The sequence below is a fragment of the Pristiophorus japonicus genome, chromosome 11 (assembly GCF_044704955.1).
Source record: "Pristiophorus japonicus isolate sPriJap1 chromosome 11, sPriJap1.hap1, whole genome shotgun sequence".
NCBI classification, from domain to species: Eukaryota; Metazoa; Chordata; class Chondrichthyes; family Pristiophoridae; genus Pristiophorus; species Pristiophorus japonicus.
The window spans coordinates 87,126,599-87,141,408 of record NC_091987.1 but is presented as its reverse complement, the minus strand read 5'-3'; the positions used below and the strand labels follow the sequence as shown (position 1 = coordinate 87,141,408).

Here is a 14,810-nt window from a genome sequence, read left to right as displayed (position 1 = left end):
ATGAAGCATGTTACAAAAACACTGCTTCATCTTGTGACCTGCGTACATATCAAAACACATTAGTATTAGAGTTGGTTATTAATTAACCAGGCATTGCCTGTTCTCTACCTATTCCCTCCTTGACTTTTAGAGTGGAAAAAAATAATTTGCACCCTGCACTGAAATTATGGAAGAACAACCAAAAGTTTTTCTGTCCTGTTGTAGCTGAAACACAAACTCAGGACGGCAATCTTCATCGCTTATCTCCGTTTTGTAGAATTACGAACGTTGGAAGGGAAGAATCAGAATAGTCTTATCTGAATTACCAATTCACCAGAATAAATCAGAGGCTACTGGTATTTTAAACACCACTTTTATTCCACAGTAATAAAAACAAAAATCTCTCCCAGCTCTCCCGGAGAAGAAGGGATGCTGCAATAATGTTGGCCACAAACCGTAATATTTGTAGCACAACACCATTTCAGTTTAAAACACTTGTACATTTTTTGGAAATACTGTCACATTTGTGTGAAAAGTAGTTCTGACTGAACTGGATACATGGCCTGAGTGACTTTCTCCTGATAAGTCCATAAAACAGCTACTAATAAAAGATCAGGGTTTAGAAATGTCATCCCAAGTATGATCTTCTTCATTCCTTTCAAGTTTAATCTGAGCAGACTATACTTCCTCACAACCCATGTCTCTACTCTGGATTTACTTAAAGGCATTTATCCTTATTGTCCTCATTGCTGTGGGTTCTGCAAAAGTGTTGACTGCTGCTCCAAAGTAGAGCTTCCGTTCACTCTGTGCACTTGATTTCAACACAACAACAACTTGTATTTATATTGTGCATTTCACGCAGCAAAGCATCCCAAGACGTCCTTCAGATCGTGAACCTTGTTTTGTGCTGATCACATTGGCCCGAATTTTGCTCTCAGCGGTGAAGGAAGTGCACTCGCCATTTACCTCGCTGACAGCTGCCCGCAGACGTGTCACGGGATTGTCAGTGGAGATTTCCTTCAATCCAGCGTGTCTTCCAGCACGGCGCCCTCTACAAGGAATCTGTGTCATCTGTGAGCAGGTCAAGAAACAGCAAGTCTCTTCAACCGATCAAATTGAAGTATCCTCACAGAGACGCGTCCAAACCAGAAAATAGAAAGCAGGAAATATAAACTAGATTTGAATGATGTACAGAAAATTAAATTAAGATTGGGAAATAGAGATGGGATTAATGAAGATAAAAGAGACAGACAGAAAAAGTAAAAAAAAAAATATTAAAAAAAAAAAATCTCCAACATTAATTTTCTACTGAGGGAATGAGACTCCACACAGGTAAAATTAATTGCTCAGGGCCAGAGAGATTGTTCAGCAGTAAGCATTATTTATCACGCCATTAAAATCTCACTTACTCCTGAATGCACCAGCCCTAGCTTTTTCAGCCATTTTTAGTGGGCAAGTATAGCAGGTTCACGCTATTGCAGTCATTTCATGGCTGAGGTACTACATAAGTACTTCGCATCTATCGGTGTGAACTGCAACAACACAACCTGTGGAGGAGCAGGGTATCTCTGACAGCAACTTCTGGATTTCTGCGTTTAACTGCACATGTGTGTACTTCAGCAGTTGCTGTCATATTTCCACCATTGTAACGGTGAGCGCTGATAGCCTCCCTGTTATTGTCATCACAAATTCCAGCCATTGATGAGAATCCTGAACCAAAATAGTTCGGGTGACCTGTTAAGTCCTCAGGATGGGTTCTGCACATACCCCGCTGTCACCACCTGTACCACACCCCCCCCTCCCTCACCATGTATATGTTACATGAAAATCCTCCCTCAATTTTTCATGTTTTCACAGCAATAGCCGTCTCAAAGTGAAGATTCAATTTTTTTCAACAAATGAGGAAAATTATACTTTACAGAGGTAACCTAAAAATTCTCAAAACTAATATAGATATAGAATGAATAGTAACATGAGTCGCCACACAGAAATGTCAAGCATGAGTGAAGACTGTTGAATAATGCGAAAATGAGATACGTGATACTTATAAATGTTCTTCTACATAATGTTAACCAAAAATATGCAGCCCATAGATGAGTATTGTTTGGAGTATCTGTGAATTCCTTCTCTTCTATGTTACCAAAATCAGATACTGGGATTGGAGTGTCAGGGTCTGGCAGCTCATGGTCTGTATAACAAAGAAACCAAATGCAATCCTCTGATCACTCAATAAAACAATACTAGGTTTGATAAAAGTGTACTTTGTATTTTACTGCTATGGCAATCCTCATGATAGAATTGGTTTCTCATTCAATATTCAAAACCATCATTATTGAAGATAATCTCTGTAATATCTACTATGTACTGGCTAACTAAATGATTTCAAATAAATCTTGTGAAAGACAGTGGATAAATCAATACCATTCAACATGATGACAAATGATTTGATGACACACATACTTCACATTATAAGAATGTTTAAACACCGTGTAAAATATAAGGGGTGAATTTCTGCATGAGTTCTCCCAATTACTCTCTGTAACTTCAGCAGAAGAACTCTGTAAACTCTGAAAAAACAGCATAAAAAGCAGAGTAAACCTGCTTTTCCCTGGCTTTTCTGCCGAATTGATTGTGGACGAGCGGAAGGACCTCATTGGAAATTCACCTCCTTAAATAGAAACATAGAAAATAGATGCAGGCGTAGGCCATTCGGCCCTTTGAGCCTGCACCACCATTCAATGAGATCATGGCTGATCATTCACCTCAGTACCCCTTTCCTGCTTTCTCTCCATACCCCTTGACCCCTTTAGCCATAAGGGCCACATCTAACTCCCTCTTGAATATATCCAATGAACTGGCATCAACAAATCTCTGCGGTAGGGAATTCCACAGGTTAACAACTCTCTGAGTGAAGAAGTTTCTCCTCATCTCAGTCCTAAATGGCCTACCCCTTATCCTTAGACTGTGTCCCCTGGTTCTGGACTTCCCCAACATCAGGAACATTCTTCCTGCATCTAACCTGTCCAGTCCCGTCAGAATTTTATATGTTTCTATGAGATCCCCTCTCATCCTTCTAAACTCCAGTGAATACAGGCCCAGTCGATCCAGTCTCTCCTCATATGTCAGTCCAGCCATGCCGGGAATCAGTCTGGTGAACCTTTGCTGCACTCCTTCAATAGCAGAATGTCCTTCCTCAGATTAGGAGATATTATATTGATTTAATGCAAACAAAATGTCAGAAAAACTACTGTGGATAGGTTATCTAATGCACATCACACAGGCATAAGCATGGAATGATGACACACAATATACATGCCAGCAATGTTTAAACTTCATGTAAGACATGGAAGACATGACGTCTGTGCCCAATTCTCTAATCTGCAATTAGAGAAGAGCAGAGGTTGCAGCAAAGATTTACAAGGATGCGAGGGTATACATAATCAGGAAAGGATTAACAGGCTGGATCTCTTTTCTCTTGAAAAAAGGAGGCTGAAGGGTGACCTAATAGAGGTTGTTAAAATTATGAAAGGTTTTGATAGAGTGGATACAGAGAGAATGTTTTCACTTGTGGAGAAGAGCATAACTAGAGGCCCTCAATATGAGATAATCACCAAGAAATCCAATAGGGAATTCAGAATAAAATTCTTTACCCAAAGAATGGTGAGAATGTGGAACTCGCTACCACAGGGGGTGGTTGAAGTGTAGTATAGATGTATTAAAGGGGAGGCTAGACAAGCATATGAGGGAAAAGGGAATAGAGGGTATTGCTGATAGATTTAGATGAGGAAAGATGGGCGGAGGCTCAAGTGGAGCATAAATGCCAGCATGAACAGGTTGGGCTGAATGGCTTGTTTCTGTGCCGTATATCCTGTGTAATCCTATGCAATATTCTTGATGTTCCATGAATTAAAATCAATTACTGGAAAATCAAATGCACTGACCTTTGTGCACAATTCTCCCTCCGAGACCCAGACCCCTCACAAAGTTTACCATGCAGTATATTCATTATTCTACATTAGAGTTTAAATTCCTAATTGTATTAAATAATGCAATGGATATCAATAAATAGCTGCACACTGAACATCATAACAATGTAGTCCCCAGTGAATTGATCAAACAAATCAAATTTGGCAAACATAACTGTTTTAAATGCATGAAATATACAGCACATTGATCGTTTAATATTTTTCAGAAATCAAGAATGAATAGACTCCATGTAAGACATAATGTAATGATTACTTTCACTGAAGTAAAACAAAGACCACAAAATAGAACTGCGGAAAAAGTGTCTTGCATCTATTAAATGTGTCTTACCTATCTCTACCATTTAAGCTTACACTACAAAATGTCATGGTGTTAACAACATGCACTTTAAGATTTTTCTTCCATTTGCATGTTGATTGACTATTACAGATACCTGGTGCCACTTTACAACAGGTTTGATCATGACCTCTGATTTAGCACATCAACCTCTGCCTCTATTTAAGTGAATTGTGCTGCTCTGCCGGTCATCATTTTAGTTGAATGCAGACAGGTAACACAAGAATATACTGAACAAATCAAATTCTTAAGTAAGGTAGGGAGGAAAGTAAAGAGTGGCACAAGTTACTACACATATGATGAAGGGAAATATCAATGTAGACTGATGAATAACAAATGAGCAATGGAGAGAAATGGACACTTGAAATTAAGTTCTTGGATAATGTGACATTACACCGGTTACAGCTATGCCATGGGTATTGTTGGCAGTACCTGTAATTTCTTTCTTCCTCACATTATCAAATTTGGATACAGGGAATTGATTAAACACATAGTCTGGCAGCTTGTCATCTGTAAGTGGTACAAAGAAACATAGAAACGTAGAAAATAGGTGCAGGAGCAGGCCATTCGGCCCTTTGAGCCTGCACCGCCATTCAATATGATCATGGTTGATCATTCAACCTCAGTACCCCACCCAAGCCTTCTCTCCACACCCGCTGATCCCTTAGCCGTAAGGGCCACATCTAACTCCCTTTTGAGTATGTCCAATGAACTGGACTCACAACTTTCTGTGGTAGAGAATTCCATAGGTTCACAATTCTCTGGGTGAAGAAGTTTCTCCTCATCTCGGTCCTATATGGCTTACCCCTTATCCTTCGACTGTGACCCTTGGTTCTGAACTTCCCCAACATCGGGAACATTCTTCCTGCATCTAACCTGTCCAATCCCATCAGAATTTTATATGTTTCTATGAGATCCCCTCTCATTCTTCTAAATTCCAGTGAATATAAGCCTAGTCAATCCAGTCTTTCTTCATATGTCAGTCCTGCCATTCCCGGGAATGGCACGACTGCAGATTTCCTTCCCTAAAGGACATTAGTGAACCACATGGGTTTTTACGACAATCCGATAGTTTCATGGTCACCATTACTGATACTAGCTTTTTATTCCAAATTTATTTATTAACTAAATTTAAATTCCCCAGCTGCCGTGGTGGGATTTGAATTCATGTCTCTGGATTATTTGTCCAGTCGCATAACCACTATGCTACCGTTCCCGTTCATTCATTAATCCAGTTCTGTCGCAGGATTTTGGAGGCATGGGTAAAAATATATTTTTGCATTGATAATGCTAATACACCAAATTACAACACATTAAAACACACCAGAATACATTTTACAATTTAGTGCTTCCAATACATAGCTTTGCATGATGAGAATGCACATCAAAATTAGGTGCGCAGAGGCTCATCACATTTTGGGCCACAGATCTTGTCTTCATATTGCAGGTGAGCTGTGGGCACCTATCAGGCATCCAGAGGCAGCTTGTTGACTTGGACAGCAGCAATTTGGACTGACTGCCATGCCAGCAGCTGCACTTTGGGTAGAGTCTGTGAGAGGAGGGGCGGGTCGGGGGGGGCGGGTGGTGAAGGGAGGGAGAATGGGAATACCCGAGGTCCAATTTCGCCCCAATGACATGAGAAAGTAATATATTTTATTGCAGCACACTAATTCAGTCTAGCCCAAAGCTATATGGGTTTAAACATATTCTAAGTGGTGACTTCAGCTCACTGAACACATGCTAAAATCTCCCATTAACATCTGTGCAGTACTGTGCATCATTTTTCACAGAAATGGTTACATCTGTTGTCAGAATTTCTGTGTAATAGCAATAAGCTTCAACACATCATTGAAAATAAACATGAATTATTTTAGAACTGCCAGTTCTGTTCTGTATTTTAAAAGAGAACAGGAACTGCTGTTCTACATTAATTAATCTCTGTTTTGATAAGAGTGTCTGAACTTGCTGTCATATGAGGTCGTTCCTTCAACAGATTCTTAGCATGGATGTAAGTGTTGCCATGAGGTAATTTCCAACAAAGAATGGATTCAGGAATTGCATGAGCTAATTAAAACACCGGGTGTGGTTTATAGCTTCGGTGTCGTGTAAGGACAGAATGGAATAACAAGAAAAATGAATTGAAGCCATTAAACCCAATTTGTAGTTGGTGCAGGTGGAAAGTATGAAATTGCATTCAATTGGTTCCATTAATTTGTCACTTTGAGAATCCATAAAGACAGAGAGTGGAGGAAATAGAAACATAGAAACATAGAAATTTACAGCGCAGAAGGAGGCCATTTCTGCCCATCGTGTCCACGTCAGCCGACAAAGAGCCGCACGGCCCTTGGTCAGCAGCCCTAAAGGTTACATATAAACCTATAAATAGAATAGCATCATAGGCAGTCCCTTGAAATCGAGGAAGACTTGCTTTCACTCTAAAAGTGAGCTCTCAGGTGGCTGTACAGTCCAATGCGGGAATCACAGTCTCTGTCACAGGTGGGGCAGATATTCTTTGTCTGCCATACAAAATAACACATAAAACGCTTCTGTAGCCCTCTGTCAGGCATGCCTCCGAAGTAAACAAAGTTGATTCTGTGAAAGGGGGAAAGCTACAGAATGAACTACTCTGGTTTTAACACTGGCACAATTTTTTATGCCATCTGCAAACTTATGGATAGTTTCCCCAATTCAGATCATTAACATAGATTGCAAAGAACAATGGTTCGCACACTGACACCTTCAGGATTCCCCTAGTAACTGGTCTCAACACAAAATCTTTAATAACAACCCTCTGTCAAAGTCAGAGCAACCAATTTCCTCTCCAACCCAGGATTTGCCCTCCAATCTCATAGGGTTCGAACTTATATAGTAACCTAAGTGCGGCATTATGTCAAAAGCTTTTTGAAAATCCAAGTAAACAATGTCAACTGTGCTACCTTCATTCACCAACTTAAGAACTTCCTCAAAATATTCAACTAGGTTGGTGAGAGCTTCTTTTACAAAAGCCAGGTTCACAGTCCAATAATCCCTTCTCTGTAAAGGTGGTCATTAATGATCCCTTCTAGCAACTTGCCTATAATATCCCACAGATGCTGCCTGACCTGCTGAGCATTTCCAGCATTATTTTTTTGTATTTATTTATAATTTTCTGGTTCTGATTTGTTGCCCTTTTTGAATATTGGCACAACTGAAGCCTTCCTACAGTCCCTGACTCTAGCGAGCTGTTGAATATTTAAGCAAGGGGTCCACTTAGCACAGCTCCCATTTCTTTGAGCATCCTCAGTTGAATACTGTTAAGACCCGCTACCCGATCTATTTTAAGACTCCTTGAGGGCGAAATTACCCCTTTTTTAAAGTCCTGATAGAACCTCTGGGGACGCTAACGGGACGCAATGGTGTTTCACCTGGGGGAGGGGGGAGATAGCACCCCACGGGAAATTGTCCTAGAGCTTTGGGGGTGCTGATCCGGCAGCACCACGCCCCATGGTAAGCACTCCGGGAGAGCACGCAACCAGCAATGACGTCATCGCCCTGCACGCCGCCCCTTTACGCCCCTTGGGGAAATTGCCCCGCGGACCGTGAGGCTGGCGCAGACAGATGTGAACGCCAGCTTTGCGGGCCGCTGGTGGGGCTCTTTGAAGGGGAAGCCTTTAGTGCCTCGGGTCGCCATCTTTATTTGCCGGCCAACTCTTGGGTCAGCCTGACAATGGCGGCCCTTGCGTCAACCGGGCCACCATTGTGCAGCCCGGCACTCCGTTTTGACTGCCGGGCTACTGGCGTGGTCGATCACGTCCCTGGTGGCCCAGTGCCGGACACCAATGGGCCTGCAGCGTGTGCAGCGTGGAAGGGGAGGGGCGTTGTAGCGCATCAGCACTACACGGAGGATCCATGTAGTGCTGGCCTGCTCCACACGGCGCTAGACTCAGTGCCGCACTACCACCCCAGGAGCACCCTTCAAAGGAAGCAGAGGTCCGGAGACAGTGCTCCACTTCCTTTGTAGGGTGCATGGCCCAATTCCATGTTGGGGGCAGGACTTCTGGGCCGGGCACAGGAAGTCTCCACCCCAGAAGGTTACCGCCCGCAATCAAGGCGAGGGGCAATTTCTAGACCCTTATTTTTTTCAAAATTATATCTGCATCTAATTAGTCACATAGAGCTTTTATATTAATTGAACAGTGCATTAGAATCAACAACAACAACTTGTATTTATATACAGGTTGAGCGTCCAAAATCCGGAGTTCTGGAATCTGGAATGTTCCGGAATCCGGACTCCAGACCGATTGGTGGCAGGGTCATCCGGAATCTGAAAAATGTTCTGGAATCCGGAACAGCCGATCCTGCCGACCTCAAAGTCTCGCCGTTGCCCAACCTCGGGCCTCACTTCACCAACCCTCGCCTCGCTGCTGCCCGACCTCGGGCCACGCCTCACCAACCCTCGCCTCGCCACACCGCCCCTCGCCTTGCCGCTGCCCAACCTCGGGCCTCGTCTCACCACGCCGCCACTGCCCTTACCTTGAGCCTTGCCTCGCCGCCACTGCCCTTACCTCGAGACCTCCTCGCTGGCCCACCCAAACACCTCCTCTGTGATGGGGCCGTCCGACCAGCTCTTCGACGGGCCCCGCCCGTACACCTCCCCAGCGGTGATGGGGCCTTGGCCGACGACCTCATCGCCCGACGACCTCATCGCCGGCTGAACACCACCCCCACACTCCCCGATGACCTCATTGCCCGGCGAACACCATCCCCGACGACCTCATTGCCCGTGAACACCACCCCCCACCCCCCACTGACGTTCCGAAATCCGGAAATACCCGAACCTGGGCTCGGGTGTTTCCGGATTCGTGACGTCAGAAAGACGTTCCAAAATCCGGCAAAACGCAAAATCTGGAACGGCCTTGGTCCTGAGGGTTCCGGATTCGGAGTGTTGCCACTGTCGCGCCTTTAGCGGAGTAAAATGACCTAAGGTGCTTCACAGGAGTGTTAAAAGACAAAAAAATTAAATTTGTCACCGAGCCTCATAAGAAGAAATTACAGCAGACTTGGTCAAAGAGATAAGTTTTAAGGAGCATCTTGAAGGAGGAAAGAGATGAAGAGAGGCGGAGAGGTTTAGGGAGGGAGTTCCAAAGCTTAGGGACAAGGCAACTGAAGGCACCAATGGTTGAGCAGTTATAATCAGGAATGCTCAAGAGGGCAGAATTTGAGGAGTGCAAATATCTTGGGGGGGGGGGGGGGGAGTTGAAGGAGATTACAAAGATAGGGAGGGGCGAGGCAATGGAGGGAGTTGTAAACAAGCATTGCTTAACCGGGAGCCAATGTAGGTCAGTGAGCAGGGGAAGGGGATAAGGGGTTATGGGAAGTGGGCGGGGAAGTGGAGCTGAGTCCATGATCAGATCAGGCATGATCTTATTGAATGGCGGAGCAGGCTCGAGGGACCGAATGGCCTACTCCTGTTCCTATTTCTTATGTTCTTATGAGCACTGGGGTGATGGGTGAACAGGACTTGGTGTGAGTTAGGACACGGGATGCTGAGTTTTGGATCACCTCAAGGTTACATAGGGTAGAATTTGGGAGGCCAGCCAGGAGTGAGTTGGAGTAGTCAAGTCTAGAGGTAACAAAGGTATGGATGAGGGTTTCGGCAGCAGATGAGCTGAGGCAGGGGCGGAGATGGGCAATGTTACAGAGCTGGAAATAGGCGGTTTTAGTTATGCCGCAGCTATGTGACCGGAAGCTCATTTCAGGATCAAATATGACACCTAGATTGCGAACAATTTGGTTCAACCTCAGACAAATGCTAGGGAGAGAGATGGAGTCGTTGGCTAGGGAATGCAATTTGTCGCGAGGACCAAAGAAAATGGCTTCAGTCTTTCCAATGTTTAATTGGAGAAAATTTTTGCTCATCCAGTACTGGATGTCGGACAAGCAGTCTGACAATTTAGAGACCGTGGAGGGGTCGCGAGAAGTGGTGGTGAGGTAGAGCTAGGTGTCCTGTCATAGAATGATACAACACACAAGGAGGCCATTTGGTCCATTATACCTGGGCCGGCTCTTTGAAATAGTTATCGAATTAGTCACTTTCCCCTGTTCTTTCCCCATAGTCCTGCAAATACTTTCACTTCAAATATTTATCCAATTCCCTTTTGAAAGTTATTATTGAATTTGTTTCCTCCACCCTTTCAGGCAGTGCATTCCCGATTATAACAACTCACTGCATCAACATTTTTTCCCTCATGGTGCCTCTGGTTCTATTGTCAATCACCTTAAATCTGCGTCCTCTGGTTCCCGACCCTTCTGCCACTGGAAGCAGTTTCTCCTTATTTACTTGATCAGAACCGTTCATGATTTTGAACATCTCTATCACATTGCCCCGTAAGCTTCTCTGCTCTAAAGAGAACCACGTACCTGAAGTCTTTCGTCCCTGGAACCATTCTCGTAAATCTCCCCTGCACTCTCTCCAATGCCTGATTATCCTTCCCTCAGCAATCTAGGATGCCTCCCATCTGGACTGGGTGACTTTTCCACTTTAAGTGCTGCCTATCTTTTTAGTAACTCCTCTTTATCTATATTTCTTTATCTTCAAATGACAGCATTACCTGCTCTATTCCCTTAACTATGTTTCAGGGTGCCTCCTTTCCAGGCTAAAAGGCACAAGTTTCTCCAGTACTTCCTCATAAATCAGACCCAAAGCTAGGTATCAGCCTCATAGTCTTCTCTGTACTATATAGTATGATCACAACTTCCTCTAACTTATACTCCACTGTTTTGGCTATATTCTATAAGCTTTGTTCATTGCTATGCTTCAGTGCTTGGACATGTTGAGTGTTAGTTGAGTCTTATCTGAGTGATGAAGTAGTCACGCATTACATTTGCCAATTCTGACTACAGGATCAACATCAGTTGCCCCTTATATACCTTCCACCTTCTAATATTGACCTGGTGCTATGCAGCAGATCCATAATGTTAGCTTGGGTTTTCTTTCTGCATTTGATATGTCTAACCAAAGTATATCTAACCTAAACCCCCTCCATTTCTGACCATTTGGTCCTTTCTGAACACTCTGTACTCCTGTGACATTTATGTCATTCCGTCTTTATAAATATTTCTGATATTCCCACGGCATTGTAATTCCCCCCCAAAAAAAGAAAGACTTGCATTTATATAGCGCCTTTCACGACCACCGGACGTCTCAAAGCGCTTTACAGCCAATGAAATACTTTTGAAGTGTAGTCACTGTTGTAATATGGGAAACGTGGCAGCCAATGTGCACACACCAAGCTTCCACAAACAGCAAAGTGATAATGACCAGAATCTGTTTTTGTTATGTTGATTGGGGGATAAATGTTGTCCAGGACATTGGGGTTAACTCCGCTGCTCTTCTTCGAAATAGTGCCACGGGATCATTTACGTCCACTTGTGAGAGGGCAGACAGGGCCTCGGTTTAATGTCTCATCCGAAAGAAGACACCTCCAACAGCGCAGCACTCCCTCAGCACTGCAGTGGAGTGTCAACCTAGATTTATGTGCTCAAGTCCCTGGAGTGGGATTTGAACCCACAACCTTCTGACTCAGAGGCAAGTGTGCTACCCACTGAGCCACAGCTGACTGTCATCACTGCCTTAAATTCTGTCATCTTATTTCTAATGCCCCCAGCATTCATGCAAATTTTCATCCTTTCATGTTCCTAAGCCTCTGCTTTCTTCCTGGTTGCATGTTTCACTGGGTTTCTCTGTCCATACTCACCTGTCGACTACTTTGGGCAGAAGTAGGTCAAGCAACGTTAGGCATTAGACAAGCACTCATGGTCTGAGTGTCTGAGGCATAAAGGAAACTACTAATATTGAGCTTTGTAAAAATAGTTAGACCAGCACAAGACCAGATAAGCTAAATGATCTATGTTGTTTTCCTATATTCTTAAGTGCTACCAACAATTTACATTATCATCAAACAAAAGCAATGTGCATTTTGCTGTGTATTGATTATTGAAATTACCTGTGAATGGCTGTTGGCCCTTGACATCAACAGCATCAATTGGATTTGAAGTGATGAAAAGTTTACCGATGGTAGAGGATGATACCTGAGGTTCTAGCATGTACATTGAAAAAAAACATTTCTTTGATTGAGAAAATTAGCTAACATTGTAAATATAGTAGAAGAGAACTTGTAGCTCGTGGCACAGCTAACTGTGTTTCACCATTCAAAACAAACCTCAAGGAAAAAGTTATATTGGCTAAGCAGAAAAAGTAATAAGATGACTGAAAGACCTTAGGCTTGAGGGTGTAATTTGGTCTGAGTTAAGCCAGTGAAAATTCATTGACCAAAAGGAGAATTTCGTCCAATACACCTAAATTCCAACTGCCACTGCAACTACCATAAACCTAAATATATTACTATATGGTCCAATAATCATGCCACCTACCCAACAAAACTTCTCCACTGACAAGACTGGTGTCCTACCTTTACTCAGGATATACCTGCTGATATTTTTTCACTAGATTTCTTCAATGCTGATTTCCTCCAGGTTCTATAATGGACCTCCTCTGCTAGTTGGCCCAGCTTTCCTCTGAAGAATACTTTTCTACCTGCGTGGGTGTTTAAGTTTTTCTTAAGCTGACATTGCAGGACTCTGGACTTTGGCAAGTTTCTACTGGTAGATGCTCCAGTCTCCTAGATCAACACTTCAGATGTTCTTATCAACAGTGAAAGCTTCACCCAGCTGCTTCAGGGTTCCAGATAACAGCTCCGCAGTTGGTCTAACACTCTTCCCAGGCTGCAGCGACACTACGACATGCTCCAGGCACAGGCACATAAATTCTGACCTGGCGTATCCCCAACAAACTCGCAAAGCCCTTTACAACCACAACTCTCTGATTTCCTCAATGGCTACTCTAAGCCCTAGACCATCCTAACCTTTCCCAACATTTTACGAAAGAGAAATTAATTCCCACATTTGGAGACAAATGAACTAAAATAGTTGAAGGTTTTGGTCTTACTGAGATAGAATGCCGAGCCAAATAAATCTCAGGAGGGATAAGTTTTCAGTCATAAATCCAAACAAATGCCCCATTGCATTTACTGTAAAAATATCAGAAATTATTCAGTTTGAATATTTGGAATTTAATCTGTCCCGTTAAGAAAATGGCATTATACTTGTGAAGTTGGATATTTGCACATTGCTATTTTAAAAACTACAGCATCCAAACGTCAGTCACCTCCATTTAGTCAGGCTTCTGGCATCAACACACTGAGGAAAAGGGTGGGTATGGTAGAAATCAAGGGTTCAAAATGTATAAACTGGAGACTAAATGTCTACTCAGAATGGTTTTGGGTGCTTAGAAATACTAATGTTTTTGTACCCTGCTGAGATGTTATAACACTGCATTCTGACATCTGTTGTTTTCAAGTTAAAACTACAGCTTTGTTTATGTATCTTTAAGACAATTTATTATAGAAAGACCTAGATGGATGGAAGTTGTGAGAGTTAACGTAAACAGGCTGCTATGTCGTAAAGGAGATAACGACTCTAAAGCGAGCAGTTTTCTGGTTTGGCCTCATGGCATCAAATACAGGATATAGACGAGAGAGATGAAATGATTCCCACAGGAAGAACGAGCCCTGGGAAGTATAAACAAGAAAGGCATGTGGCCAAAATTGTAAGATATCTTTAGGGCGGTTTCTTGACACAAGAATCAAGACAAAGAACACAATAAGGTATTGGATAGCAAGTTTTTAGGGAAACCTCTATTGGTCAAAAGGTCTTGTCAATATCCAATGTCAGGCCCACCCCTAAAATGAGAATAAAAGTAGCCTAATCAAGATTGTCCACACAACCAGTGTGAGGGGAGAGTGAAACAGAAATTGGGCTGGTTGAACACTCTTCGAGTGATCCCATGCTTTACCAAAGGAAGCTCTAGACAAATGCAAGCCAGGGAACGACTCACGTGTGCCAGTCATTTGTCGGTATCAACTATCTGCTAAAGTCGTATGTTTTTGCTGTATAACTAATGTGTTATATTCTGAATTAAACTCTGATTAAACACAATATACCCATCAGATTGACTTACTGTTGATTCTGATTATTAAAGTGACCAGAGATCGACTTAACTTGGCTATTTCTAAATAATTGGCTTCCATTGCACGACTGTAAAAATGGTTATTGAGGAGAAATGAGTTGGAGATGGACTTGTCCTATAACATCACCACAAGGCGCCAGACAGGAAGACTGGATAGGAAACCTTGTAAGGGTGTGTGTTTCATCACTGAAACCAAAACAAAATGGGCAGGTACTAATTGTTGAGATAAAGTTGCGAGCAGCCTCTCAGAGAAAGAGGTTATTGGAGTCATCCAAGAGGACGGATGTCGTTACTCCAAGCACTTGGATAAGATAATATCCCAAGTGAATGAGAAGACTTAACTTAAAGAAGCCGGATAGAAACTGGCTTACACAACCCACTTGCGTGTGAAACGTGGAGACTTGAGAAATAAAAAGCAAGAGAGAGCGGGAGATAAATAGAAGCA

General features: G+C 43.0%; 1 protein-coding gene across 1 annotated transcript in view; it reads right to left on the bottom strand.

Moving 5' to 3' along the window:
• Positions 1-14,426, bottom strand: part of LOC139275554 (target of Nesh-SH3) — a 200,214-nt gene extending 185,788 nt beyond the window's left edge. The window contains exons 1-3 of the mRNA XM_070892723.1: positions 14,357-14,426; positions 12,285-12,377; positions 4,732-4,809 (exon numbers count right to left, since the gene is read on the bottom strand). Of these exons, the coding sequence (XP_070748824.1) occupies positions 4,732-4,809; positions 12,285-12,377; positions 14,357-14,426 (241 nt within the window). The remainder of the gene's footprint in view (positions 1-4,731; positions 4,810-12,284; positions 12,378-14,356) is intronic.
• Between the last annotated feature and the right edge of the window lie 384 nt (positions 14,427-14,810).